The sequence below is a fragment of the Streptopelia decaocto genome (genome assembly GCF_964273445.1).
Source record: "Streptopelia decaocto genome assembly, chromosome: 18".
Classification (NCBI taxonomy): domain Eukaryota; kingdom Metazoa; phylum Chordata; class Aves; order Columbiformes; family Columbidae; genus Streptopelia; species Streptopelia decaocto.
This window is the reverse complement of record NC_138673.1, coordinates 2,081,736-2,109,449: the sequence shown is the minus strand read 5'-3', so window position 1 is coordinate 2,109,449 and position 27,714 is coordinate 2,081,736. Positions and strand designations below refer to the sequence as shown.

Here is a 27,714-nt window from a genome sequence, read left to right as displayed (position 1 = left end):
AGCATCTTGGTGGATGCGCTGGACTCTCTGCAGCAGTTCCCTGTCCTGCTGGAACTGAGGGGCCACAACTGGACACAATATTCCAGGTGTGGTCTCCCCAGGGCAGAGTAGAGGGGCAGGAGAACCTCTCTGACCTACTGACCACCCCCTTCTAACCCACCCAGGTACCACTGGCCTTCCTGGCCACAAGGGTCCAGGTTGTGGAGTCTCCTTCTCCACGTATCCCGCAATAGTGTCTATATTGCATTATCTTCATGCCAAATATATGCTGTGACACAAACAAAAAAGGAAAAATGAGAAGTCTTGGATGCATTGAAACTTGAAGAAAGATTTCTTTAGTTAAAAAATACACTTCCTAGGCTTACAGCCCTTGGGATTTAGCACAGCAAACTCAATCACATAATCACAGAATGTGATTCCCCCCAGCTTTAATGTCAGTGAAAACCACAGTACATGTAGTAAACCCACCACTTTTTTTTTCAGGTGACCCACACAGATTATTTTATGAAACTTGCGGCTTTGACAGAGGAAAAAACAGTATCAAAAAAATATTTCAGAAATTAAAAAGTGTAAACCTATATATTCCGGTAGCTTAATTTAGTAAAGCCTAGAAAATGAAATTTAAAAGAATTTTGAAAGTTCTACCACCAGTAAATATTAACAAAAGCAGATACTTCTCCACTTTCATACATTCATGCACAAAACAGGCAGATACACCCAGATCACATTACTAAGAGAAGCCAAAACCAATTATGGTGGTAACAAGATCAAAAAAAAGTTCCATTTAGAAATCAAAGTAGGAGGAAATCACAAAAATGAAAAAAGAAGAAAACTCAAGAGGTAAGAATTGAATTCCACTGCAGCAGGTATAGAAGAGGAGGGACAGTCACAAACGTGGGAGATTTAATTACTAAAACCACAGGCATTAGAAGCAAAACCTTGCAGTACGGTAAGATTTGTAGGATTCCGCAACACTTCAAGTACAACTTGGTCCTTTGTGAGCAGATAAATACCAACCAGCACCTAAATCATGGACCTGGACTGGGATTCTGCACTGAGGTGAAACCTGCATAAAACACGGTTATTGCCATAAATCACAAACTTCTCAAATGCCTGTTAGAAATATGTCATTTTCAACCTTCTAACAATTCCTTTAAAACAAGGAGCAGCTGCCATTCCCTCCAGTCACAGCTATTCCTTACACCAGCTTCAAATCTCTCAGTTCCTAATGGATTATGACCTGACACCACACTCCAAACCTGCGCCACTGGGCAGAAGCATCAGATTTACCATCTCCTGGATTTGCACCGTCGGTGATGCTCACTTTTTTGGGGTGTTCCTTTCACGCCGCAGATGGCAGCAACGTGCATATGCAACCACCAGGGTAATCTCCGAATGCCTTCAGGAGGCACAACATCGTGCTTTCTTGTTTTCTTCAATATATTCTCTGGAATTTCTTGGTTTAAGATAGAATCTCCATGCTGAGTGTCACATTATGGTTGTTAGAGTACTGCCGGGCTAGCTTTACAGTTTTAGCCCCATTAAAATGGATGTTACTTTGAGTGTTGCGAGAGATCCCCAAAGAAGACATATTTTGTTGTTGGAGACACATGGAAAGATGTTGATGACTTTCAATGCTCCAGGGTGAGAATAAAAGCACAGTTTACATTCCCGTTTGGGGCAGAGAACATTTTCAAACTCATTTGGTTTTGGATGAATATCCTATATTTTAAACGCCTCCCTCTAGCATTTCCTGAAATCCCAAAACTGTCAGCACTGTTCAACCACCCGGTGACCAGTGACACAGAAAACATGTCAGTGGTTTATAAGTCGGAGCAGCCAATTCCCAGGACACATTGTTTACAGCCTTTTCCTTCCGCTTCCAGTTCTCTCGGTTTTAATTTCAAGGTGTCAATGGTAATTCAAGACTTGCATGCACACAATTCACAGGATAACACGTCTCTGCCAGCAAATGTTTGGTCCTTTGTCAGCAAATTACTCAGTTCTGTGTGGGCTTTGTCTCTAAAAGCCTTGCTTTTCCCTGAAGATGGTATGTCTCCCAAAATAAGCAGGAATATGTTAAGAAAAGTCTTTGTAAATTGGGAAAAAACAAGTAAGTAGAGCTCTCAATTCTATTCTGTTAATTGATTCGAGTTGTTCACATTGGTGGTATTTTGAACTCATTTTTTTCCGTGAAAAGCCTTTAAGGTAGCCTGGCTCTTGTGGGCAGCCTTCTAGTAAGAAGCCAAGATGTGTGTCTGTCACCATCCAATACATTTATGTATCAGTGACACATTCTCCTGTCTGCAAGGAGGCTCATATTGAAGCTCAGAGGATTTATGGGCACAGAGATGCTGTGTTAACACAGTGCAGAACACGGGAAGTGCTACTTCGCTTTAGGCTCAGGCCTTGCACATCCCCAGCTGGTGCGGAGCTTGGGCTGGATTAAATGCTGGTCCCTCCGCACCAGCCGTGCAAAAAGAATCATCCGCAGAGCACAGGAACATGTTCAACCTAAGAGTACAAGGACTAAACCACATTCCAACCACTAAACTGAGAAACAGCGTTTTAAGAAGAGCAATTATAACTGGTACTTATAGATAAGGCATATACAGAAATACTAACTGTGATAGCTGAAATGCTCCAGTGTGTTTTACTCAGTCCTGTAGATCTCCGCTCAGTTCTTTTCCTTATTGAGTCCACCATCAAAATCTGGACCTTTCTTCCAGAACAGGATGTCTTTGGTGTCACACAAAGCATTTAACACTGCACTGACCTTCACATTTGTCCAGGACACTGGAAAAAAACCACCCACTGCCATATTCTAGTGCCCACTGATGGAAAATCGCCCCTAATACTCTCAAAACACCCACATGAAGTTTTTGATGGCTAAAGTCCCTATTTCTCAGTCTTCTTCCTGAGTACTGCTACACCATTGCTAAATTTAGTAATTCAGTATTAACTCATGGCGACATCCAAATGCTGCAGCCGACTACCAGATAATAAAAGATTAGAAGAACATCCACCTACAGGTGTAATTTTCCCCTTGTTTGATTAATGAGAGCATTTTGCGTGCCACCAAGGCACACAGCGCCCTGGTCAGCAGTGCAGACTGGTGAGAGGAAACACTCAGAGAACAACAGTAACTGTGAAATGTCATCAGTAAATCATTTTCTCCAGGAAGCCCCAAGCAGATTGCTACTTTCTAACAGTTAAGTTGTTTCTTCTCATAAATCGATAAGCCCAGCTTTTGCTGGAGGGTATTTTTAGTAAGCACCACGACCCTAGCAATTTTCTTTATTCTGTAGCAATTCTTGTGCAGGCTTGTGTCGTTCCTCAGGATAACGAGACTTTTCTAAGGTTTCCTTCTCTGCACAGCACCTTCATGCACACACAAACCCCTAAATTCCTCTCGAATTTGTGTCCAGCTGTGGCCCCTCAGTTCCAGCAGGACAGGGAACTGCTGGAGAGAGTCCAGCGCAGCCACCAAGATGCTGAAGGGAGTGGAGCATCTCCCGTGTGAGGAAAGGCTGAGGGAGCTGGGGCTCTGGAGCTGGACAAGAGGAGACTGAGGGGGGACTCATTCATGGGGATCAATATGGAAAGGGGGAGTGTCAGGAGGATGGAGCCAGGCTCTTCTTTCTGATAACCAGTGACAGGACAAGGGGCAATGGGTGCAAATTGGAACACAGGAGGTTCCACTTAAATTTGAGAAGAAACTTGTTGGGGGTGAGGGTGGCAGAGCCTGGCCCAGGCTGCCCAGGGAGGTTGTGGAGTCTCCTTCTGTGCAGACATTCCAACCCGCCTGGACACCTTCCTGTGTAACCTCATCTGGGTGTTCCTGCTCCATGGGGGGATTGCACTGGATGAGCTTTCCAGGTCCCGCCAACCCCTGACATTCTGGAATTCTGTGATTCTGTGAATTTGTACTTTGTACAACCTTTGGCTCAAATCTGAGCAGTAGCAACTTGAAGAAGCTGCTTCACTGCAGGGAAGGCGGCACGACTGGGAATAGTAAAATCTCTTTTAAGCCACAGGACCCCACAGCCTCTACCAACATACTCAGTTGTGTCTCGTTTTAAATGCAAGGTTGGAGGATTACACTGGGAGGGGGCAAAGGGGAAGTTATTCATTGAATGATGTTTTGTCTGAATGAGATACACATTGCTCTTCACCACTCAGAAGATTCAAATTTAGAGTTCTGTAAAAGCCGACAGAAATTCCAGACTCCAAATTCACGTTGCTTGGACTTCACCATGCAAGCATATCGTATAAATGGTGTTTTTCAGCTCAGAAAAATGGGTTACTATTTTGTAAGGAAGCAGTTTCAATGCACACTTTCTTCAAAGGACACTGGATTACATACTCACACTGTTTTTATGCATGAAATGAAAAGCCGCAAGGGGCTGAAAAGCAAAAAGATGACAGCGCTTGGCTTTGGAAGGAACATGATTAGGTTGTCTCCAAGAAAGTACCTATTTTTGCTACATTATATTGAGCCTGTAAACCCCCATGTCCCCTGCAGCTAGGCAATGTACAAATAATGAAAAAAAGATAATCCTAACACTAGAGAATTCACCTTTCCAATTCTGATCTCAAGTGGTGACACTTTGCTGTGCTGTAAAGCACATTCACAAGAATCTGTGTGTCTAAACATGTTATCTCGATAATCCCTAATATTACCAAATGAAAGGCTGTGCTGTTCTGCACTTCGTTGTTGAACACGCAGCTCACCTGTGTTCCTTTGTATTGCTCAATCAACCTAAGGACAAATGCAAACTGGCTGAAATAATAAATACAGGGTTCTAGTTATTTTACATTGCCATTAATAGTCACAACTTCTTAGTTACTGTTCATTTCAACCTACAGAAAGAACAATTTGTTTTTTCCGCTCCTAGTTGAGGTTGATACGCAGTATTAACTGGATACATAGAGATGAGGCAAGGCAACTGAGAGACACATTAACACATGCACAAGTCATGGACCTCACACATGGTGTTATGTTATGTCTATATACAAAAACCTTTCGATACTATTTAGACACACAGTGGTCATTCCATTCAAGAAAAGTGATTGATACACTATGAAAGTTATTTAAACTAAAGAAGTGATCCAAGCAGTGCTCTGGGCAGCATCTTTATTATGGTTTATTTCCTGTTTAAAGAAATCACTGGAATCAGAGTCTGCACACCAGATCCTCAGAAAAAACCCCAAGCAGTTCAAAAGACCCCATGAATTTCTCCTCCAGCCCACACACACACATATGTATATGCTGAAGTTGCAGTTGAGCTCTTTTGGTATTCCTCAGAATAACTTAAATGATAGCCAGCATGGAAATGTAACCTAACAGAGCCAAGTAATGGCATGTTTAATGACCAAAATAAGCAAAAAGAGAGGCACAGAGAGAACGACACTTAAGCAATTCACCCTTTCATGAGATAAACACACATGAAAGTTGGTATCATTACCTGGAATAGTAAATTGATAGTAGTCAGGATCATCTGATTCCTCCTTCACCACCACTGTTGCCATTTCCAGAGAAACTCCTGTAGAAACAAAGGAATTGAATACGGAAACTAATAATAACCAGATTGTTAAAAGCAACGCCAAACATCCACCGAGATCCTAGCTCATCTCTATTTAAAAGAAGAAAAAGATTTTCAGGTGCTGAGACACTTAATCACTGAGCTTAACCATCAGTAACGAAGCGACCTGCTGGTTTCTGACATGTCAGGTTGGTCACCCTCAGAAGGGATTCAGGATTAAAATGCTTCTCTACAAATTAGACGCCCTTGCAAATGCTACCTCGGATCTGAAGAATGAAAACAAGTAAGTAAATAAATCTTCCTTATTGCCCACTACAAGAGGCAAAAACCCAAATGTTTTATTACTACTTGTGCTGAAAGTACTTGCAGACCTATTCCTGCTCGCTCATCTGTACAGCCAAGTTCAGATACAGTCTGCATAAGCCTTCACGGCATTCCCTAAAATGTTTTCAAAACAAAAGGAGAATGACTTAAAATGCCTAGAGAGCAGTGCTGCAAAGAGCCTGGGACTGACTGGACAAAACGCTCGAGTTAACTCTTCATGTACGTCGAGTCAAGCATGAACCACAAAGGGCTCTCAAACCGCAGGTTTAGAGTCGTGAAGCACGAAGAACCAAAGGAAAGAACAAAACGGGACTAAATACAAAACCTGAATTCCTACACAGAATGCTGAGCAATGTAGCACATCCCAAGAAAAGGGAAAGTCACCGGGTTATCTCTAAGCACACCCGCTCCCTTGCTGGCTTTAATGGGATTATTCACATCTTTACCTCAAAGCACACGCTGCTGCAATCCCAAATGGTGTCCTACCTGCTGGGGAACTTCACCATGCTCGGGCACTGCTTTAACCAGAAATAACACATTTTGCTGTTTATTATTTATTTCCATTTTAGCTGGAAAATGGACATCCCGACATTTTCAATATTTTAGTAACGTTAAGAAATACACCGAGTGATCTCGAACTAGAACAAAATAAAAACCTGAGGGTTTTCTTCTTCTCCACTTAAAACTGTTTACAAAGATAAATCATTTTAGTCTACAACATTTTACAAATCTCCTCCTCCTAGAAATGGAAACATACAGCTAAGGTTCAGTACTTGATAAAAACTCCAACTGAAAACAGACAATTTTGAGGAAAGCAGCTTTTCCTTCTCACAAAGCATGTGTTTTTTCCTATCTTTGCTTAAATTCAGCCTTCTCAACAGAAATTGGCCATTGCTTTGCAAGTAAGAGCAAAAATTGGAACCTACCAGAATCCTCTTTGGGTTCCGTTTTCACTTTAATAGGACAACTACAAAAATAAACAAAGCGAGCACATTGACAAAAGAACACATTGGCAAACCCAAATATCACATTTCTGCACAGTTCCTCGAGCTTTACAGGTTGTCAAATAAAATCAATCTCCCAGTATTTTTTTTCCAAGTAGGAACACAAAAGTGAAACCCTGCATATTGGTTCATCTGATTTATCTCAAGGGAATTGCCAGGAATCTCCTATCACTGTATTTTTGGGACATGCACAATATTCAAAGCGTGTTTACCCTTTAATAAGAAGCAAACTCAGGAGCAGGAAAAACTGATCCCTTGTTTTCACATTGTTTTCACATGATTTATTCCAGATATAGCCACTTCATTTACTAAGAAACAAACAAGTTGTTTTTTTTAATGGAGGAGGGGGAAGGAAGCAACATCATATCTGTTCCCCATCGCTGCTGTATCATAAAACGTGACGAATTTATCCCTGACTGTGAATTAAGAACACTCGTTAGGCTCATTAAACTGAGGGGAAACTTTGCCATCTCACAGAATCCCAGAATGTCAGGGGTTGGAAGGGCCCTGGAAAGCTCATCCAGTGCAATCCCCCCATGGAGCAGGAACACCCGGATGAGGTTACACAGGAAGGTGTCCAGGCGGGTTGGAATGTCTGCACAGAAGGAGACTCCACAACCCCCCTGGGCAGCCTGGGCCAGGCTCTGGCACCCTCACCAGGAACAAGTTTCTTCTCATCTTTAAGTGGAACCTCCTGTGTTCCAATTTGCACCCATTGCCCCTTGTCCTGTCACTGGTTGCCACCCAGAAGAGCCTGGCTCCGTCCTCCTGACACTCCCCCTTTCCATATTGATCCCCATGAATGAGTCCCCCCTCAGTCTCCTCTTGTCCAGCTCCAGAGCCCCAGCTCCCTCAGCCTTTCCTCACACGGGAGATGCTCCACTCCCTTCAGCATCTTGGTGGCTGCGCTGGACTCTCTCCAGCAGTTCCCTGTCCTGCTGGAACTGAGGGGCCACAACTGGACACAATATTCCAGATGTGGTCTCCCCAGGGCAGAGCAGAGGGGCAGGAGAACCTCTCTGACCTACTGACCACCCCCTTCTAACCCACCCCAGGTACCATTGGCTTCCTGGCCACAAGGGCCCAGTGCTGGCTCATGGTCACCCTGCCGTCCACCAGGACCCCCAGGTCCCTTTCCCCTATGCTGCTAGTTGCCTCCCTACACCCTCTGACAACTGCCTTATATTCTCCCCAAGTGGCCAGCCCCTCCTTCCATGATCTATACACTCTCCTCTTCCACTTGAGCATACCCAGCAGTTCCCTGCTTAACCACGCAGGTCTCCTGGCTCCCTTCCTTGACTTCCTACGTGTCGGGATGCTCTGATCTTGTGCCCGGTAGAAACAGTCCCTGAACACTAACCAACTATCTTGGGCCCCTTTACCTTCAAGCAGCCCTGCCCATGGGATTTCTCCCAGCAATTGCCTGAAAAGGCCAAAGTTTGCCTTGCTGAAGTCCAGGGTTGCAATTCTGCTTATTATCCTGCTCCTGCCACATGAGATCCTGAACTCCACCATCTCATGGTCACCGCAACCAAGGCAGCCCTCGACCTTTACCGCTTCAACCCCAAGTTTAATTTGTAACAGCTTCCCCATAAATAATGGTTGAAAGGGAAACTTTAGCTTTATGCTTTTTGTAATCCCAGGCAAGCAAAAGTTATCCAAAGGTCAGCTGGACATTAGGGAAGGATTAAGTATATGAAAATACATAGACAATAACAACAACAAAAAAGACATTATTTCAGATTCACCTTCCACCTGGAGGTATAATTGAATGTGAAGGATCTGTCATATGAGCTCCTGAAAGTTAAAAGACAAACTTTGAATTTCCTGTATGCCTTTTACCTTAAATACAAATTGAAAAGGTAACATTGATTTAATGAGGTGAAACCCTGTTCACGTTTTACAAGCGTATGTGCATATTTTCTGTATTCACAGATCTGAGGGAAAGATGTTGTTAAGCTGCTTTATTAATCTCTAAAGCAACACCCATATAAAATTACTTGAAATGTGCATCACACCATGCCTTTCACTGCTCTCTTTCATGATGCCAAGTGAAAATCTTGGGAAGCAAAGCAAAAACCTTGCACTTAAACTTTGCTAAAAGAAAATGGGAGAGTTTTATAGAGATTTGGCTTAGTCCTAAATCACAGCTAGACACAAATAGCTTATTTTTTTAGAGTGTCGTTTACCACACTGAAAACCTGCCTTGCATTTTCAATAGAAATATATTATTACCAGAATCTCTGTAATTTCCCTCACTCTGCTCTTCTCACTGGGCACAGGCAACACGTTGCTGATTTTACTAACCCAGCATCAACCTGTTGCTGGTTCACCTGAGAAAGTGGAACTTTTCTGACTTCATTCCTATAGAGATTGCCCCATCCTCTTCATAAAACAAACCCTCGCGTGTGCGAATTTTGCAAGTAAAGCAACATGACCCCGTGAAAGGAACAGGAGAAGGGATTTTCTACTGAGCCAGAAGTGAATCTTTATGGAGTTTTAAAACACTCACTCTAGCTTAGATTTTTTAATTTATAGAGGCTTTCATAGGAACTACAACACCTAACCACTTCAGAAGATTAAATTAATTTTTAAAATGAACTATAAATGCCCAAATCAGCCATGTGTTGGAACGCAGAGCATTGTAAAGTCTTGGCATCTTTTAAAAATGCAATGCAGTTCACTTCTCCTTTCCCTAGGATACTATCCAATTCACATTAAATTTAAATTCAGTAAAAGGCTGAAGAATGCAACAGAACAAATTTTATCTCTAATTAGTAGCTCCTGGCAAAACGCATAAAGGAAAAGGTTATAGTTTCATAAGTAAGACAACTCACAGTCTAGGAATTTATGCACCGTTTGCCACTTTATGCACTTGAATAAATCTTGTACCTGTAGTGCTATCTAAACTAAAATTCTGATCTGTTTCTGCTTAGTCTGAGTAAGTAGGAACTTACCGAGGTGTTTCTTCGACTCTAGGAAAGGCCTGTGTGGAAAGAGGGGAAGAAAAACCCACAGCTTTAGCAAAGACATCATTATTTACTTGGGAGTTTAACATTAAAGAGAGAGCTCTCCTGTTTAACAGCAACAGGCTGCAATGTATTTAATTAAAATTAATTGGACAGACCAGCACAAGAGGGAAAAAAATAACCTTTTGATGATAAATGAGATCCCAGACTTGTTTTCCAAAATCCATTTCAGAGTTGACACATCATAGTTTGCTGGATGTTTGAAGGCAAGTCCTTCGGGCAGACCCTGCACCACCACCGCGCTCTGGTCCCTCTGGATCTTCTCATATGGCACAGGTACCACTGTTGACTTCCCTAAAGCTTTACCTATTAAAAAAATAAAAGGATATTGCTTTAAGGCAAAGTTAGCAAAAGGATGAGTCCCTCATATAATGTTTTATTTTGGAGAGGCTGGGAGTGAAAGCAAAGTGCAAATCCCACCAGGAAACCAAAGACTGGTCACGTTAACGTGCGCTGGAACCCACCAAGATAGAGAGGCTTTCCTGAAAGTAAACTAGAAATGAGCTGTGCTCTGCAATAATCTCAAATCACATCCCACAAAACACATCAAGAAGAAAACTATCCAATATATGTGTATGTTACAGAATCACTTACTAAAATTAAACTTATCACCTTAACAGCAGTATAGTTGGAAGGCTAAGCTCATGCAGTACTTTACTCCCAAGTGGAATAAAAGCTTAGGAAACCAGCACAGCTATTTAGAAAACTCTCAAGCACCAACCATAGCAAAAGCAGAAAAAGTCCTCCACGGACTTTCTGAGAGCTTCCAGTTCCACAATATCCACTGTCAGTCTGTTCACGGGTGGTCCAGTCTTTGTTTTCTGCTGTTCTGCAGCCCTCTCCTCTTCTGTAACACCTGGCAAAGACAAAAAGAAAATAATAGGTTATTAAAACTCCCAGTACCTATTCCCTCCAGTTTAGATTATAGACACTCAGGGAGATTCCTGACAGAAAATTGTAAGAACTGATTTGCCTTAGAAGCAAATGCACTTATCTACACACATAAGCAATGAGTCAATTTAAATTTATACCAAGATTATTATACCCTCCTTACAACCTTTGTGAATATCACCATCTGAGGTATAAGTGCGATGGATTGAGACACACACCCAAGCAGGTTTTCTTCTGCATAAAGAGGTAGAAAACACTATTAATCTCAGGATGGGATAATACAATAGAAATAAAATGCAAAACCGCCATGAAAAGGACCAAGACAGTCACCAGGGAAAAAATCAAATGCCTGTGTGGAGGGTCCCGCAGCTGCTATATGTGATGTCTTACGCAGCAGTTCTGTTATATCCGGCTTTGTTCGTGCTGTATGTGCTAAGCTGAACTTTTTAGAGAAGGGATCTGATTTTTGCCACAACAGCTCCTTTATCTTTCAAAAGACATTTTAAGTACACATCTCTTATCGCCAAATAGGAGGAGCTGCAAACAAACCATCACCACACACAATTCTAGAAGAATAAAGCCCTATGCTTTTGTTCCAGCCTCTGAGCAAAATTCATTGCAAAAGGAGTCAGGAGATAACAACGCTTCCAATATTAAAAAGCAAACAGAAGGGATTGTTTCAGGTGGCAGCCTGCCTTTCTTATGGCTCAGTTCTTGCGAAGGTTTACTGAGAATCACCAGCAAGAATAGAGGAACACAAGAAAGATATTCTGCATTTGAAAGAAGAAGGGAGCCGTGTGTTCTGTGTGCACGGGAAGGATCAGAGCGCTGGTTGTGTCACGACTTGCCCGTGAGCAAACGCGGTCTGAAACATTGCGATTTGCATTACCGGTGCTGCTGGGATCGTAATCTACATTAACGCAAGAAAACAAACAGCAATTCGAACAACTGATTACAAATGGGTTGCGAAATGAGCTGAAGCAGCAACGCTTTTAGTCAAAACACGTTTATCATCTTAAACTTGTATCTTCATTGAAAAGAGAATCTTTTCCTTCCTTTACAGATCCCATGCCTGCTTTGTGCCCTGGAAACCCACATCCACGTGACATTCAGCTCTCCAGGCCTCCAACTTTTGCTTCCTCTGCAATCATAATACAAAAAAACCGCTAAAGTAGAATATTATTCTAACTAAGCCCCTGTATATAATGACAGCTGATGGGGTGTGACTGCAGACTCAGGGGTAAGAGACATCAGGTTCCATTTACAGCTACACGCAATGTCGCTTTTTGGGTGGGTTTTTTTCCCACACAAGAGACTGATTCACTGAAAACGCCTTTATTGCCAGTGGCTTCTCAAAAATGTACCCACACTTCCTAAAAATAACGAGCAAAGCAAAAACAAGATGACGACACCGCTCGCTTCCCATTCAAATGAAAAGTAGGCAAAAAGACCAAAAAAATGTTCCTTCTTAAGTAAAACACTTAGTGTTTTTTATGACATTATTTTTATCTGGATGGACACATCTCCACAACAAACAGGCTCTGCCGAAGCCCTCGCCACAATTACCTGAGCACCCGGCAGGATTGGGGCTCCGTCTGGGAGGGGATGTGCAACAAGGTGGGCAAGAGGGATCGGGGGGCTGAATTTACAGGGAAAATGGCTCAGGAAGGGCGAAGAATATGGTAAAAGAATTGCATTCTACACAGCTGGGAGTATCACAGAATGTTAGGGATTGGAAGGGACCCGCTGGATTAGTCCAGGTACTTTGCAAAAGCTCTTCTGGATTCAGCAGGATTACAGTGACCCAACTCAATCAAATCCTCATTTTCTACTGAGAGTCCATAGATGGCTGAGTGTCTCGTCTCTTCTGTATATCCAGGTGTTTTGGTTATTCACAGAATCACAGAATGTCCTGATTGGAAGGGACCCACAAGGATCCAACTTCTGGTCACACTGGGTTTGACAGTCCAGCCTTGGCCGGAAAAGGAATCTCTCAGTTGTCACCATCCTTATAAAACGGATATACTACAAAAGGAATAGGCTGTTTTAAAGTTAAAAGAAAAAAAAAACAACTCTTACAAAATTTTTTATGATGGAACAAAAAAAAAAAAAAAAATAGAATACTTGAAAGGATCAAATGTAAATTTGGCCATTTTTTCTCGTTGCACGGCAGCAATGAGATGGCTACGCACTGACCTCTGTCCGGGCAGACGGGACAGCCACCTGCCTTAAATACGTGCTGTTATGCGCATAAATTGATGAAGGGAGTTCATGCTCAGCGGTGTTACACAACACCCACTCTGAAAGCCTCCTACAGCGAGGTCTGAACACAGCAGACTAAAATAGGTCATGAAATAGGTCTGTCTTCAGAGCACCTGACGGGGAGGCAAGGGGAGAGCTGCATCTTTGCGGAGCTGAGCTCATCCGCTGCAGACGAGAGACAAAACCAGCCCTGTCTGCATCTCACCACAGAATAATAAACAACAAAAATCAAGCTTTAGCAGTGTCCTGGTTTTGTTAAAAAACAAGCTTCTCTTTTAGTGAATTTGCCTGTCAGCTAAAGCTTCATATTAGCTGCATTTTCCTGGAGAACCAGATACATGTTTTGGTAAACATAACAATGGAATGCGAAGTTATTGATAAGGATGGATGGACATCTCGCGAGAGGGGCAACGAGAAACAGATGACCAAGAAACTGACCAACTGTGTATAACATTCCATTCATGTGAATACTTCATATAAAAGTGGGAGATCACGAGGATCTCGTCCCTTTTTTCCCTTTTGCTTATGGCTGACATTAGGAGAGGACCTTGCTAGTCGTCCCTGCAAACTGAGGCCAGTGACAGACTGAATCCAGCTCCGGTTGGCTGCAGAGTCCAGTCCAGGACTTCGGGTGCCGGCTCTGCAGTTGCTGGGACTTTCAAGATTGGTTTTGTATATTTTGTATTATTTTCTCTATTCTTATCAGTAGCATTAGTAAAACATTTTTAATGTTTCCAACTCTCTTCTCTCTGTCCTTCTTTCCCTCCCGATCATCTGTGCTGAGTGGGAAGGGGGGAGAGTGGGGGGCTGAAGGGGGTTGAGAGGAGGTTAACAATACAACTGCCAGGGTTTTATTGTCACCCCGCAATCACAACCCTTGACAAGCAGGGAAACAATCCACTTAACTGAAATTTCCTCAAAAATGTGACCTGAAGGTGAGGTGCCACGCAAACAACAAGAGAAAAGGCAGCAGGTTGAGTATCTGGAGCTGATGGAGCTCAGCGCTCCTCTAGCAAAAGAGCTACCAGTCCCATTGCACTTAAGGCATCTCACAACACCAGAACGGTTTTAATCAGGTGGGTTTTAATCCCCCCAGGTAGAGAAAGCCAAATAGTGATTATAAGAGTACGAACGTCACCCCTGCGCAGACACTCCAAGGGGCAACTTAAGGGCAACAATTACTTTGCGACAACACATATTTTATCATTTGTGCTTAAGGAAAATTGCCCTCTGAAAATAACCAGGAGCAATGAAAGAGGGAAGGTAACTGCGTGTGACCAAAAGCATTTTGCTTTGTTTTATAACACATCCACCCAGTTCACCTGTGAGCTTTTTAAGGCCATCCAGTGTTACAGTTCAGGAAATTAGACAATAACCTCAAATTAAAGAAAAATCACTTTACGATTATCAAAGGACCGCTTAAACCACAAGAAAAGCAAATCACCCAGGGGAGAATTTAGGAGCCAGCAAATTTCAAACAGATCAGCCACCTACGGTAATTTTCTGTTGGTTTGCGACTCTGAGGGAACGAGGTGGGTGTTCTCCACTGAAACGGGACTGAACTTTCTTAGCGAGTTTTTTAAAGTAGCTTTTAGCTCATACCCTGAAACTGCTGGGCAGAGACAGAACCTGAAAGGCTTCTGACAATCAAGCCAAGCGCCATAGCTCCAATTAGGTTGTAAAAGAGGCCAGTTAATGAAATCTGAAATAAAGCCAGAAAAATAGCACGGAGCTCTGAGCTCGGCCCGGCTAAAGCTAAAGGGGCTGGAAAAAGGCACCTGGACAGGCACACGACCTGCAAGAGTCTCTGTTCCTGGCACATCTGTGGAGCCAGCCAGGCAGGGATGGAAGCAAAGGAAGCAAGAAAGTGACCCTATAAAACTCCTTAAAAATAACTTGTGTCTAACTATGCAAACAAATTTTGAAAATGCATTTGTCTTTTCATTTTGAGAACCTGGAAAAAAGGGGTAAGCTGACTTGCAGAAACAAGGAGAACTGCCAGTAACATAAAATTTGAGAAAAACAGATTAATTCACCCCTAATACCATGAGAAAGAGCTCACAAAGGGGACCAACAAAAGTGCACAGCTAGCCAGGGCTGGCCATCACAGCCCGAAAAGACAGCAGAATTATGTCCCTGACTTTCACAAAGATCTAGGCTATTAATGGAGAACTCAGCTAATGAACACATATTAATATGTGAGAAATATGCAGCATGGGACAGCTCAAAAATGACATTATTTGCATTAGAAAAGGTCAGGCAGAAGGGGACTGTGAGCTGAGCCATCTAAGCGAGCACAAGTGCAGACAGCAATGGAAAAAAAAAGCAGCTCTTACAGTAAGAAAGATGGAGATGATTGCTTTGGATTTGATCTTTACTACTTGTAACTGCAACTGTTTGGTGAGTGCTAGGAATGTTATCTTTAAACTAACTTCTAAGCACGTGACGTATTCTGAATAAACTGATCAAATCTTTAAGGGTAGATGCTGTAACTCACAGCTACATTCTGCAGATACAAAATAGAAAGTGATGGAATCTTAGATCTTAAAAAAGCTCTTAGAGATTCCAAGAATGAACACAGTTCAGTTAATTTATCAAGCAGTTACAACCACAACAGAAAAACTCCCCAAAAAATTAGGGGTGGGGCAGAAACAGATGCAAAATAAACAGAGTTAATACTTGAAGAGCCTGGGAAGGCAGAGTGCTGCAGGCAGTCAGTGGATGTAGCACAGTGCCTGGCTTTCCACAAGGAACATATGAAGCTTTTTATTAAATAAACAAAGACATCTCATAAGCTTTAGCAGCCAGGGCACTCCAGACACCTCCGTAGCATCCCAGGGAGATGGGGAACCCAGAAATAACAGTGCTGAGGCTGAGCAGTCGTACAGAGGCCTGGGTACAAATGCAGAAACACATCTTGCACAGAGAGCTGTGGACCTGGAAAGGAGATACACAAGAGGAAGCCAGTGGTTACCATGCTCACAACCCTCCCAAGCAAAAAGGATTATTAAACTGTTCCCTAATTAAGCCCGGGCAGAGCCGGCTGGGTTAGCATTAGCACATCACTGAACAGGCATGATGCAACCTGGCTCACGTAACGTAAAACGGACAAGTGAACACTCACAGGACCCCTTCCCTAGCAGAGATGCAGAGTCTTAACTCCCAAGTGACAGACACAGCATGAGTAAATATATCATGTTTGCCAGCACAATTAGGCTGGGGAATGGTGACGGGTTACAGTCAGCGTGGCCAGAAGCAGCCACCCAGCTCTCCTGGTCTTGCAGTTTGGAGAAGTACAAGTTATTCCAAGTCATCTGCTGCAAAAACGGAGGTGAAAACTCAGAAACACTCAGCTGTGGCTCTCAGTTGTAAGTTCCCAACAGAAGAAACTGGGAAGAGCCTGTTCCAGCACATGCTCCAACAGAACAAGCATGAGCAGAGGTTGTTTTACAGAGGCCGTTCCCAAATAGCTGGAAGGAAATCTGGCATGAAAAAAGAGGCCGAGAGTTACAGAGGTGTAAACCAGCTCTGGCTTGGCAACAGGAAAGCATCCTGACAGCCACTGCTTTCATAAGCAACTACTCCAACACCCTTTTTTCAGGTTACACATTCTGTAAAGTTTGCCCGTTTTGAAGTGCACTGGAAAACCAAAGCTAAAACAACAATCAGAGATCTGGCCCTCCATTTGCATTCAAAATAGGTAACAGATTAGTGATGGCACACATGCACCACCATAAGTGTTTTGGCAGGATTAATCCTCCACCTGGCTCCTATTGTTTTTCTTTCATTTACTATTTATGTCTACAATTTAATGACTCCTTTCTCTTCCAAAATATTCTGTGGCTTCAGGAGCAGCAAAAGCCACAGAAGTCTGAGCTGCCCACAGAAGAGTTTAGGGCCAAAGAAAATGACTGTGGGAAACCAGTTTCCACACTGGCACATCACCATCAAAAAGAACTGGTATTTTTAAACCAGCTGCATTGGTGCCAAGGGATTAGCCTGTGAGCAACATAAAAAGATGCTAGCTAGTTAGAGAATGGTGTTTTCACTATAATACCACAGCACATGATCAGAGACGAAGATGATGATGAAGATTGCCCTTTAGATACTATAACAAAGACAAACACACACAATCAGTGGCAGTTAAACCCACTAATAAGCTCTGTTATTAGACTAATCCAGAAGAGGTGTTAGGCTGCTTCTGTCCAGGTCAGGGGATTCAGCCTGTACTCAATTCCAAATCTGAGACACTCCACTTGAGAGCTAAAAAGCTAAACACCCCATTTAGATACTGCTCCAGAATTACTACCGGCATGATAAGAAAGATATACAGAAAATAATCAGAGGTAATCACAACAGTAAGGTTCAAATCAACTGTATTAATGCTTTATTTACATAATTACTGGAGCATCCAAGTACCACGCAAGGACTGCGTCCAGACCAGGGGCACAGGACACGCACTAGCACAGTGCCAGGGGCTTAATCAAAGACATTTTTAAGCACAAGCCTAAAACTAACCCAGAGTTAATAAAAATATTCACACTACTGTAGCTTGACCCCCACCTATCATCTCCTGAACACCAGGGCTGTGCATGATGCTCTCAGGCCTGCAGTATCACACTGTTCAGCGTTGCTTATAGTGAAAGCACAGATGACACACAGATGGGATCAAACATGTAAATAGCTTCATCCACTTGAAAAACAAAAGAAAGCAGCAAGACATGCCAATCACAGAGTTTCAGCACATTAAAATTTATATTTATACCAATATGATGTACACTTCACTGAGCTTCGGTTAAAAACAAATACTGAAGTCATGTATTTCTACACCACGCTTTTTGGATATCATCACCTGCAAAGATAACACAGCGCAAGACAAATTTAGTTAAGAGCTATTTAGATACCTACAGGTAGACGTCATGGAGACTTTCAGCAGCTTTGCTCTAGATTTTTAGGCACGTAAGTTGCTTTGCAGATCTGGCCTTGTGGCTAGCATTGCTTTTATTATTGCCAATATTAGAACCAATTGCACCTGTGGTGAGGCTATGGAGAATATTAACACCTTTTAAACCTCAATCGCAAAATACTTCTAGTTTGAAAAACATATTATAAGGCAATTCGGAGTGCGTGTATCTCTTGTCAATAAGTAACAGCATAAGACAGATGATGACAGGCAAACAAACTTAGTGAAGACAGATCATTTTACAGCTATTGCTTTTAAACTCCCCCCAGACTGATTCTTCTCTCACACCCTGCTCTTGACCTGCATTTTCTCCCTTTCCCTAGGTAGGTAAAGGAACGGTTTGTTAAGCAGTGTCCATCAAGGTCACTTTCCTAACTGAGCACATCAACACTTCCCCCAAAGAGTCACTGAATCTTTGAAACATGACTCCTAAAAATACTGTCCTGTACTCAGTGGATCATGTTTTGCAAACACAGACGTTCCACTGTTTTACTATGAGCATGAAATTAAACAAAAAACACGCCTATCTTGGTTTTGTTAAAAACCAAGTTTCTCTTTTAGTGAACTTCCCTGTCAGCTAAAGCTTCATATGAGCTGCATTTTCCTGGAGAACCAGATACATGTTTTGGTAAACATAGCAATGGAATGCGAAGTTATTGATAAGCATGGATGGACATCTGGTGAGAGGGGCGATGAGGAACAGGTGACCAACTGTGTATAACATTCCATTCATGTGAATACTTCATATAAAAGTGGGAGATCACGAGGATCTCGTCCCTTTTCCTTCTTTTTTCCCTTTTCCTTATGGCCGACATTAGGAGAGGACCTTGCTAGTTGTCCCTGCAAACTGAGGCCAGTGACAGACTGAATCCAGCTCCGGTTGGCTGCAGAGTCCAGTCCAGGACTTCAGGTGCCAGCTCTGCAGTTGCTGAGACTTTCAAGATTGGTTTTGTATATTTTGTATTATTTTCTCTATTCTTATCAGTAGCATTAGTAAAACATCTTTAATGTTTCCAACTCTCTTCTCTCTGTCCTTCTTTCCCTCCCGATCGCCTGTGCTGAGTGGGAAGGGGGGAGAGGGAGCGGCAAAAGGGGGAGGGGGGGCAGGAGAGGAGGTTAACAATACATCTGCCACGGTTTTATTGTCACCCCGCAATCTAAACCCTCGACAAGGCACTAGATGTGGAGTACAAAAGTAACGCAGATATAATTTCAAGGCATTATGGCATAGATGCATATTTCTGTCTGCTACACAACAGCAATATAAGAAAGCTAGACAAAAAAATATATTGTAAAGAATATGTATCTGCTTTCATAAGGCCTGAAGTGATCTGAAGAACCGGGACCGCCTGAGCTGACAGGAGCAGCACGACCCATTCTGTGTCTTCACGAGGGGAAAAAAAGAGGAAGAAAAATGAACGAGCACCAGGAAATGCAGGATGTGTTGTGAGTGTGGACAGTATAATACTTCTCATTGTACTTATAAGTCACATTATCTAAGAAAAAATGAACCTTTCCAGACACAGCTGAGATAACACTCGAAACAAGTCTGCTGTTACCTACCATTTTTGTGTTCTTAAACAGCTGGTTTGCCACAGGCAGTGTAACGATAACATATAGCCATGATATTATTAACTTTGCTCCCCAAAGTTATTAGCATTAGGTAATACACTTTAAGCAGCTTGAGAAACAAAAATACAACATTGAAACTCACAGAATTTGACAAAATCCTTCTGAAAATCTTTCCGAGAATTGACAAAGGCTCTTCCTCTCTCGGTTCCAACTACAAGCACATCTGTTTCATATACAGCAATACAGGCGACTTCTGCCTTGGACTTGGCAAGTTCTTTACACTATAAAAAGCAAAACAAAGCGTTTATTACCGCAGCAAAGAGTACAGTTAATAGAAACTTACGTGGTATGATGTAAAACAGTTATTACTTCAGCTGCCAGCATTCACCCTTCAGAATGTACTGCAAGCAATATAACATCAGCCATTGGCAAAGGGTACTTTATACATTTGGCGCGCTTTTCATCAGGAATCTGAAAAGCATTTGTAGATGCATTAGAGAAATTAAGGCCTTGTCTAGACTCAGAGATCGCACTGGTTTTAATTAAACCGATTTATTACTTCAATCCACATGAAATTATCGCTTCCCTGCTAGATAATCATACTGAAAGTTGGAGTAAGGCACTCAGTGGAATGTGCGGGAGCTTTGCTGGTTCTCAGCACACTTGTCACACGTGTGTTCTGGTCGGAAAGGGGTGGTTGCCAGCAGGTCGCTGCGGTCGGCTGTGAATTCCTCCCGAGCAGAAGGATTGCACCTGCCTGCGTGGGTTCTGCTGGGGGAAACTCCTGCCAAAGAAGTGAAGCAGAGAGCCTGCAGTGCAAGGAGTGAGCAAAGATCCTCAGAAAATCAGTGAGTGCTCACAAAACGTCGGTTTCTCCCAGGAACTCGGACAATCAGACTTTGCTGCAACCTATAGACAGCAACAACTGCAGCGTGAGAGGAAAAAGCAACACAAAGCCTTCAGGAACCAACTATACCCATTGGGAAAAAAAGGCTTGCAATCAATTCTCTTATAACCATCCCAACTTTCATTGCTAAAAATAAAATTTTTGTTCTTGTTGATCATTTAAGAAATCAATATTAAAGAAGCAAATCTTTGACAGTGCCTCAGGTTTAAGAAAACAGGATAGGCGTGTCCACTTATCAACCTAAAACCCCACCACAGAGTCAAACAGGTGATGTGCCAACTTAAAAAAGTATTTCCTGAACAAGTGTTGTTGAATCGGTGCAGTAGCTGAGGACAAGGCACAAGCCTCAAGACCATTAATTCTCTCTGTATTACAGGTGACAAAGACCAGAACACACTCTCACCTTTCACCCATGCTCTACCTGAGCAATCAAGAAATACTTCCCATTTATTTATTTGACCAAATGAGTTTTAAAACAACCACATCACAACAAGAAACGACTGTTAAGAAGAGCGTTCGCTTGGTTTTCCACAAGCAAAGAGACAGCGTGCAATAAGGTACAGATAGAACATCACCCCTCTCCTGCTCCCCAGTGGAAGATATTGGTGTCATCAGAGCTGTGACCAACCCCTGTACTCACCATGGACTCCAGCGCTGACATGAGGAACGTAACCACCATTTTGCTTTCAGAGGAGTCCTCGTCGTGGATGGATGCTGCTGGCTCGGTAGCTTGGGCCATTTTCCTCCTATAAAATGAAATAAACCTGTTCAGATACGCACAACAGTGCAAAAAACCTAAAACCTCTCTTAGGCAAGCAAAGAAACAAAAAATAGTATTCAAAAACCCACAACACACTCCACCACAAACACAAGCAAATAGGTAAATGAACAGGGGGAAGTGCTCGCTTTTCTATTCTTTCATGCTTCCTGGTGTTTCATCCAAAGCTAGAATTAAACGTTCCGTTAAAAACTTCCGCCATGTCTAGACAAGAAGCCCTTTGTGCCTAGAAAGATGCATATTAATTGATTTGCCCAATTAACAAGTTTTCTTTCTAAGCCTGTTTGGAACTTCAGCAGTCTACATAAACACCAGACTGGCAAACCAGACTGGCATTAATGTACAGCAATGGTAAATCATAGTTAAGATACAAATATTACAACAGTCTCTCCTGTAATTATCATGATCTGGTCCAAAAAACCACTACCACCCTGCCCCGAAATCATGGCCTCGGAGACTATATTATCAGTAACCAGGATGTGCCATTGTCATTCACAAGTTTTTCAGTTGTAGGATTAACTCCAAAGCGAAGTAGCCCCAATTAAGGTACTAAAATTAAAAACTGAATTTAAGCAGTGACACAAAAAAGAGATTTAAACCTATTTTCTGTATGCCATTCAGGAGACTTTCAATTCATTTAGTACATAAGTAATGATCAGAGTTGGTTTTGCTTCTGCTGGCAGAATCATCTATATAAGAATGAATACATTGAGAGTGAAGTTTCAGCAGTTGCCGAGAGCACATTTTTATATTGGAGTGTTGCAACTTATTATGTTTACACATATCTAATGCAAAAACCCGACATGCCTGGAGGAGGAGAGAACTGGTGGAGATTCAGCTGTTACAACTCCATGTGCAAATCCCAAGAAAAATCACCTCGAAAGTCAAGATAACTCAGCCAAATGAACCATTTCACAGCAGCTCGATGGGACAGCTCGGGGCTCCTGCGGAACCCGGACACACAGCGCGGCTCCGGTTTGCAAAGGTGACAACACGGACCCTGTCACTGTGGTTTAACCGAACACTACACAGCCAATCGCTCACCCACCCACACCGTGAGCCCAAAAAAACTCAAGGGTAAGACTGTTTAATAGGATAGCAAAGGAGGAGAGAATAATAATAATAATAATAATAATAATAATAATAATAATAATAATAAATTAATACACAAAACAAGCGATGCGCAAAGCAGCTACTCACCACCCGCTGACTGATGCCCAGACCATCCCAGCGATCGCCATCCCCCCGGCCAACTCCACAGGTTTATATACTGAGAATGATGATGTATGGTATGGAATATCATAGAATATCCCTACGGTCGGTCCGGGTCACCTGCCCCCAGTTCCTGGTGCAACTCCAGCCTCCCGGCTGAAAAGTCCTTGACTTGGTATAAACACTGCTTGGCAACAACCACCAGAGCAGCGTGTTATCAGCATCCTTCTCATGCTAAACCCAAAACTATAGCGGCTACTAGGAGGAAAATGAACTTGATCCCAGCCAAAACCAGGACACCGACAGAAACTGGAGGTACAAACCCAGACTAATCGGCTAGAAAGCAGCATCATGTACATACAGCTCTTAGCTAAGACTGAACCCAGGCTATTAACCCCTCCTAAAAATGAATAAAGGTAACTCTCAAAGACAGCAGAGTAGCCCCAAAGAAGCCTTAATGTCCCAGGAAGACTCTGCCCCCTACGCTCCACAGATACTCCCTGAAATAGCTCCACTGCCTGTTTTTCCAGCCTCTTATCTGAAGCAGCAGAGTGGCTGACTCAGGAAAAGCGCACATCGCAATTCAACTCAACCTTCTCACTCCTTTGCTCGCTAAAAATTAAGCGTGTTTATCTCCCTAACCTTAAACTATATATTAACATCTCCCCAGTCCAAGGCAGTAGGGCTGCAGCCGTGGCTCTGGTGGGTTCCATTCACACCGACACCGGCGCAGCCGCGGTGACCCCAACACGATCACCGTCGCCATTTCCATCCAGCTCCCACCGCTGGGATTTAACTCGCAGCAGCAGAACCCACCAAACACAGCACGGACTGCTTTACACAAGGGTGCAGCCCAACAAAACACACCGGCAGCACTACCCGGGGCACCACGTCCTGCTCTAATTAACGAAACGATTCGCAGAATCACACCGCTCAGAAATGCGATCTCGCCGTGAACCAACACGCTGCCCCAAATCCCTACTGCAGTGCTCATTGTTTGCAGGGTTTATTTTCTCCAAGGGCAGCCGAGCAGAAGGTCGGGAAGGAGAATGAGGGCCCCAAACAAGCAGAGCTCCGAGGGGAAACACCTGTTCCAGGGACCCCGCAGCCCTTTGCTGGGGCAGGGATGCAGGTTCATTACACAGCTGCAAGCCCCCCGTCCTGGTTTCGGCTGGGATCGAGTTAATTTTCCTCCTAGTAGCTGCTATAGCACTGGGGTTTGGGTTTAGAATGAGAAGAATGCTGATAACACGCTGCTGTGTTGGTTGTTGCCAAGCAGCGTTTATACAGAGTCAATGACTTTCCACAAGACGCTGGAGGGGGCACAGCCAGGATAGCTGAACCAGACTGGGCAAATATTCCATACCATACAACATCATATTCAATACATATTTTGGGGGAAAAAGAAGGAAGAGGGGATGTTTGGAGTGATTCTGTTTGCCTTCCCAAGTCACTGTTACACATGACGGAGCCCGGCTGTCCCGGGGACAGCTGAACACCCGCCTGCCCATGGGAAGCGCTGAATGAATCCCTCGTTTTGCTCTCCTTGTGCACATGGCTTTTGCTTTACTTATTAAACTGCCTTTATCTCAACCCACAAGTTTTCTCTCTGTCCCATCCCACCAGGGAGGAGTTGCCAGTTGGGGTTAAACCACAATACCTTTCTAAAAACCAGTAAGAGTTAATTCACTTTTTTAAGGTACTTTCATGACACTCAGCACCTTGTGGTGACTTTTTAGCCAGTCCAGATGGCACCGACCTCCACTGCTCTTACGAATCATTAAAAATGTAAAACACAATTCCACAAACTTTTATTTGAAAAGCACCTCTGATTCCTCTTATTCATGTCAAAGTTCATGTTTGCAAAGAGATCTTTAAATTTGATCTTCACTATTCCTAAAGATTCCAATATAGACCAACATATTGTCAAATTTCAGATAAAATTAAAATGCAGTATCTAACATACCGCATAGGCAGTTACGTAAAAATGAATATATTACCTGGTTTGAAGTAGTTAAGAAACCATTAGTGTAACAATCCATTTCTGTATGAAAGTCAGACAGACTCGGGGAACAATTCACTTAGTTTTTAAGCACAGAGTGTCCTACTGCAGCACCCAGGCACTCGTGAATTGCAGTGAATCCACATAAACACAATGAAATATTAATCCCAGCAGTCCTGACCATCTGATAATTTCTGTCTTTACCAGTGTAATTATATTTACTTAGTCAACATGACTATCATGTTAAGTAACAACTACTTTAGTTCTGTGCGTCCGTCAACACTTACACGTAACATTTAAGAAGTGAAGTAGTCTCAACTCTATTGGTATTTATTTAATTATAACAAAACTGGTGCTGGCAGTCCTTCTAGAGTGAGAAATGGTTGTTCTCACTAGCGCGAGCTCATCCTTTGGATTTCTATGTCATACTGCAATGGTCACAGCAAACAAAAGGCTCAAACCAATTTAAGGGCAAACAGAACCCCTCTAATTCCTCCAGGGTTCCCCCAAAGAGCTAAACCAATGCTAAACACCCATCTGTGTTCTAACACCTTGATAAAACATCATCAAATCAGTATACCGCCAGTACCTGAAGTGCCCGGTGTCCGCAGCTCAGAGTAATCACCACTCTCTGTTTAGTCACTCAATTCCCTCTGCATCTCTCTCCCTTCTTCCCTTTATTGTATTTAACCAAATAAACCAGAACACCCATTTCCATGAAACCAATTACATGTGACCTTCCTTGAACCAAAGCATTTGTGTCAATCCTATTACAAGTTTCTTTCCACCCAGGATCTGAGACCAGAAACATAAGTCAATTCCATAAGCAAGAGTTTGGGAATGGGTCAGTAACTTTTTGTCAGAAAATTACAAATTCACAGTCTTTCCAGAGGAACACAAGTTTCAACCAAACTTCTATGAAAAGATTTTCATGTCTTGATGGAGAAGACAAAGAGCTGCCAGCAGCCACTTATAGGGAACAAGCTTTTACACTGTCTAATTTACCTAATGGGTTCACAAGCCTGATTGTTTGTTTGCTTTTTAATGTTATATAGGGTTTTGATATTTTCAGTGTAGAGTTACAGTTAGACACAGAAACAAATACCAGCTATGTTTAAAAACGTAGTATAGAAGTTGCTCCTTGTAGTGAGATAGTAACCCAAAGATTTGTACACATTGACAACAACTCAGCTACACGACCAGCTTACAGGGGGATGGCTGCACTCACTACACACTCATCACCTGGATATTTCTCTCAAGCAACTTACATGCCAAACCTTTGCCAAGAGAATCCTGCAAATAAAAGAACTGGAAACACAACAGCTAATTACCAAAGTATTGTGATGACTAAAAACATTGTCACAAATCCAAGCGAGGCAGGTGATGTTATGCATCCAGACAGGTGTAGGATTTTAGGTCGACCTCCCTTGAGCATCAGGTTGATGAACTTGTGTAACAATTCTTTGCTGATAAATAGGTTAGTTCTTTGCTGCTGTCTGCATTTCTGCACATAAACCCACCTTTGCTGAGTTCCTGCCTCAAGCAACCCCTCTGCAGAAGCGCAGTCTGGGGTCTCTGCCCTGATGCCCTTCCCCAGGTGATCTGCTCCCCTTGGCCGCTAACTGAAGGTCAATCATATCCTGGGCTGCATCAAAAGAAGTGTGACCAGCAGGTCGGGGAGGGGATTCTGCCCCTCTGGTGAGACGCCCTGCAGTGCTGGTCCAGCTCTGGGGACAGCACAGGACACACATGGAGCTGCTGGAGAGGGGCCAGAGGAGCCACAGAAACGATCCAAGGCTGGATCAGCTCTGCTGGGAGGACAGGCTGAGAGAGCTGGGGTGTTCAGCCGGAGAAGAGAAGCTCCGGGGAGACCTTATTGTAGCATTTCTGGACCCAAAAGGGGCCAATAAGAAAGATGGGGACAGACTTTTCAGCAGGGCCTGTTACAACAGGACAAGGGGTGACGGTTTTAAACTAAAGGAGGGAGATTCAGGCTGGACATGAGGAAGGAATTGTTGGCCCTGAGGGTGGTGAGAGCCTGGCCCAGGTTGGCCAGAGAGGTGGTGGCTGAACCATCCCTGGAGACATCCCAGGCCAGGCTGGACGGGGCTCTGAGCAACCTGATCTGGTGAAGATGTCCCTGTCATGGCAGGGGGGGCACTGGGGAGCTGGGAAGGGCCCTTCACCCCAAACTGTTCTATGACTTGAGCGCAGATTTGTCACCTGCAGGGTGAAATTTCAGTGCTAAACTGAATTCAGAGTTCAGTTGCCTTAGAAGGAAAAAAAAAAAAAACAAAATACGAATGCCTCTAGATTATAAGAAAAAAAAATTAAAGAAAAATAATTCTGCTTACTCTGTGTCACCACTGGCACTCCTCACCCCAGCCCCCTCTGCTTCCTCCCCGCTGCCTGGGCACGAGGGCCTACCCAGGTCCCAGGGGAGGGGCTCAGGCCTCAGCCCGTGCCCACAACCCCAATCGCTCACCCTCCCCCAGGGCCCGGGGGGTTCCCGGCGCTGGGAAGGACACGGACCCGCATCCCCGGCCAGGGCCCGGCACGGGCCGCACCAGCGCCCCCCGGGGGCGCCTCCACAGCGGCTCATTTGCATACCCGCCTCGCCCCTTCCCGCCCGCGCCCAATCGCCGCCGCCGCGCACAACGCTCCGGCACGTGCGCGCCGCCCCAACAGCCAATGGGAAAGGACGGCGCCGTGGCAGCGCCCCCTGCTCCCGGCGGCGGGGGCCCGGGGCGGCGCAGGGCGTGGCGCCCCCTCGCCCGCATGGCCGCGCCGGGAGCGCTCGGACCGCCAACCGCCGAGCGGCGGCACAAACCCCCGGGGAGCGGGCGGGATGCGCCCCCCACCCCGGCTCCAAAGCCCCTCCGGGCCGAGGGGGTTTCCCCTCAGGAACCCGCGGCGTAAAGGTCCCGTCCACCGTACCGGCGAGGCCCGATCCGCCCTCCCACTCACCCGCCTCCGGGCGCGCACAGACCGCTCCTGCCGGCTGGAGACGAGGAGGCGCCGCCGGCCTGCGGGGGAAGGCCGGGCGCGGCGGAGCCCCCCGGCGAGAGCCGCTTTCCCCGCGGCCTCAGCCCGGCCCCGCTTCTCCCCTCGCGGTCTCGGGCTGATCCCAGCGCCGCTCCGGGGGAGGGGGCAGGTTTTTTGTTCCAGGAGCCGCGGCCGCGCAGGCGCGTCCCTCGCGGGGGCCGCCGGGAGCCGCAGTCCGG

The 27,714-nt window shown here is 44.2% G+C and overlaps 1 protein-coding gene across 3 annotated transcripts in view; it reads right to left on the bottom strand.

Annotated features, from left to right (window-relative positions):
- Positions 1 to 27,714, bottom strand: part of GTF2I (general transcription factor IIi) — a 60,712-nt gene extending 32,998 nt beyond the window's left edge. For 2 of the 3 annotated variants that reach the window (XM_082068340.1, XM_082068339.1), the window contains exons 1-9: positions 27,458 to 27,712; positions 21,139 to 21,244; positions 19,734 to 19,872; positions 10,625 to 10,759; positions 10,026 to 10,209; positions 9,832 to 9,860; positions 8,623 to 8,671; positions 6,797 to 6,837; positions 5,469 to 5,546 (exon numbers count right to left, since the gene is read on the bottom strand). In XM_082068340.1, the coding sequence (XP_081924466.1) occupies positions 5,469 to 5,546; positions 6,797 to 6,837; positions 8,623 to 8,671; positions 9,832 to 9,860; positions 10,026 to 10,209; positions 10,625 to 10,759; positions 19,734 to 19,872; positions 21,139 to 21,237 (754 nt within the window). In that variant the 5' untranslated portion in view covers positions 21,238 to 21,244; positions 27,458 to 27,712. Of the gene's footprint in view, positions 1 to 5,468; positions 5,547 to 6,796; positions 6,838 to 8,622; positions 8,672 to 9,831; positions 9,861 to 10,025; positions 10,210 to 10,624; positions 10,760 to 19,733; positions 19,873 to 21,138; positions 21,245 to 27,457 lie in introns of all 3 variants that reach the window. The other variant, XM_082068341.1, reaches the window with a different exon arrangement.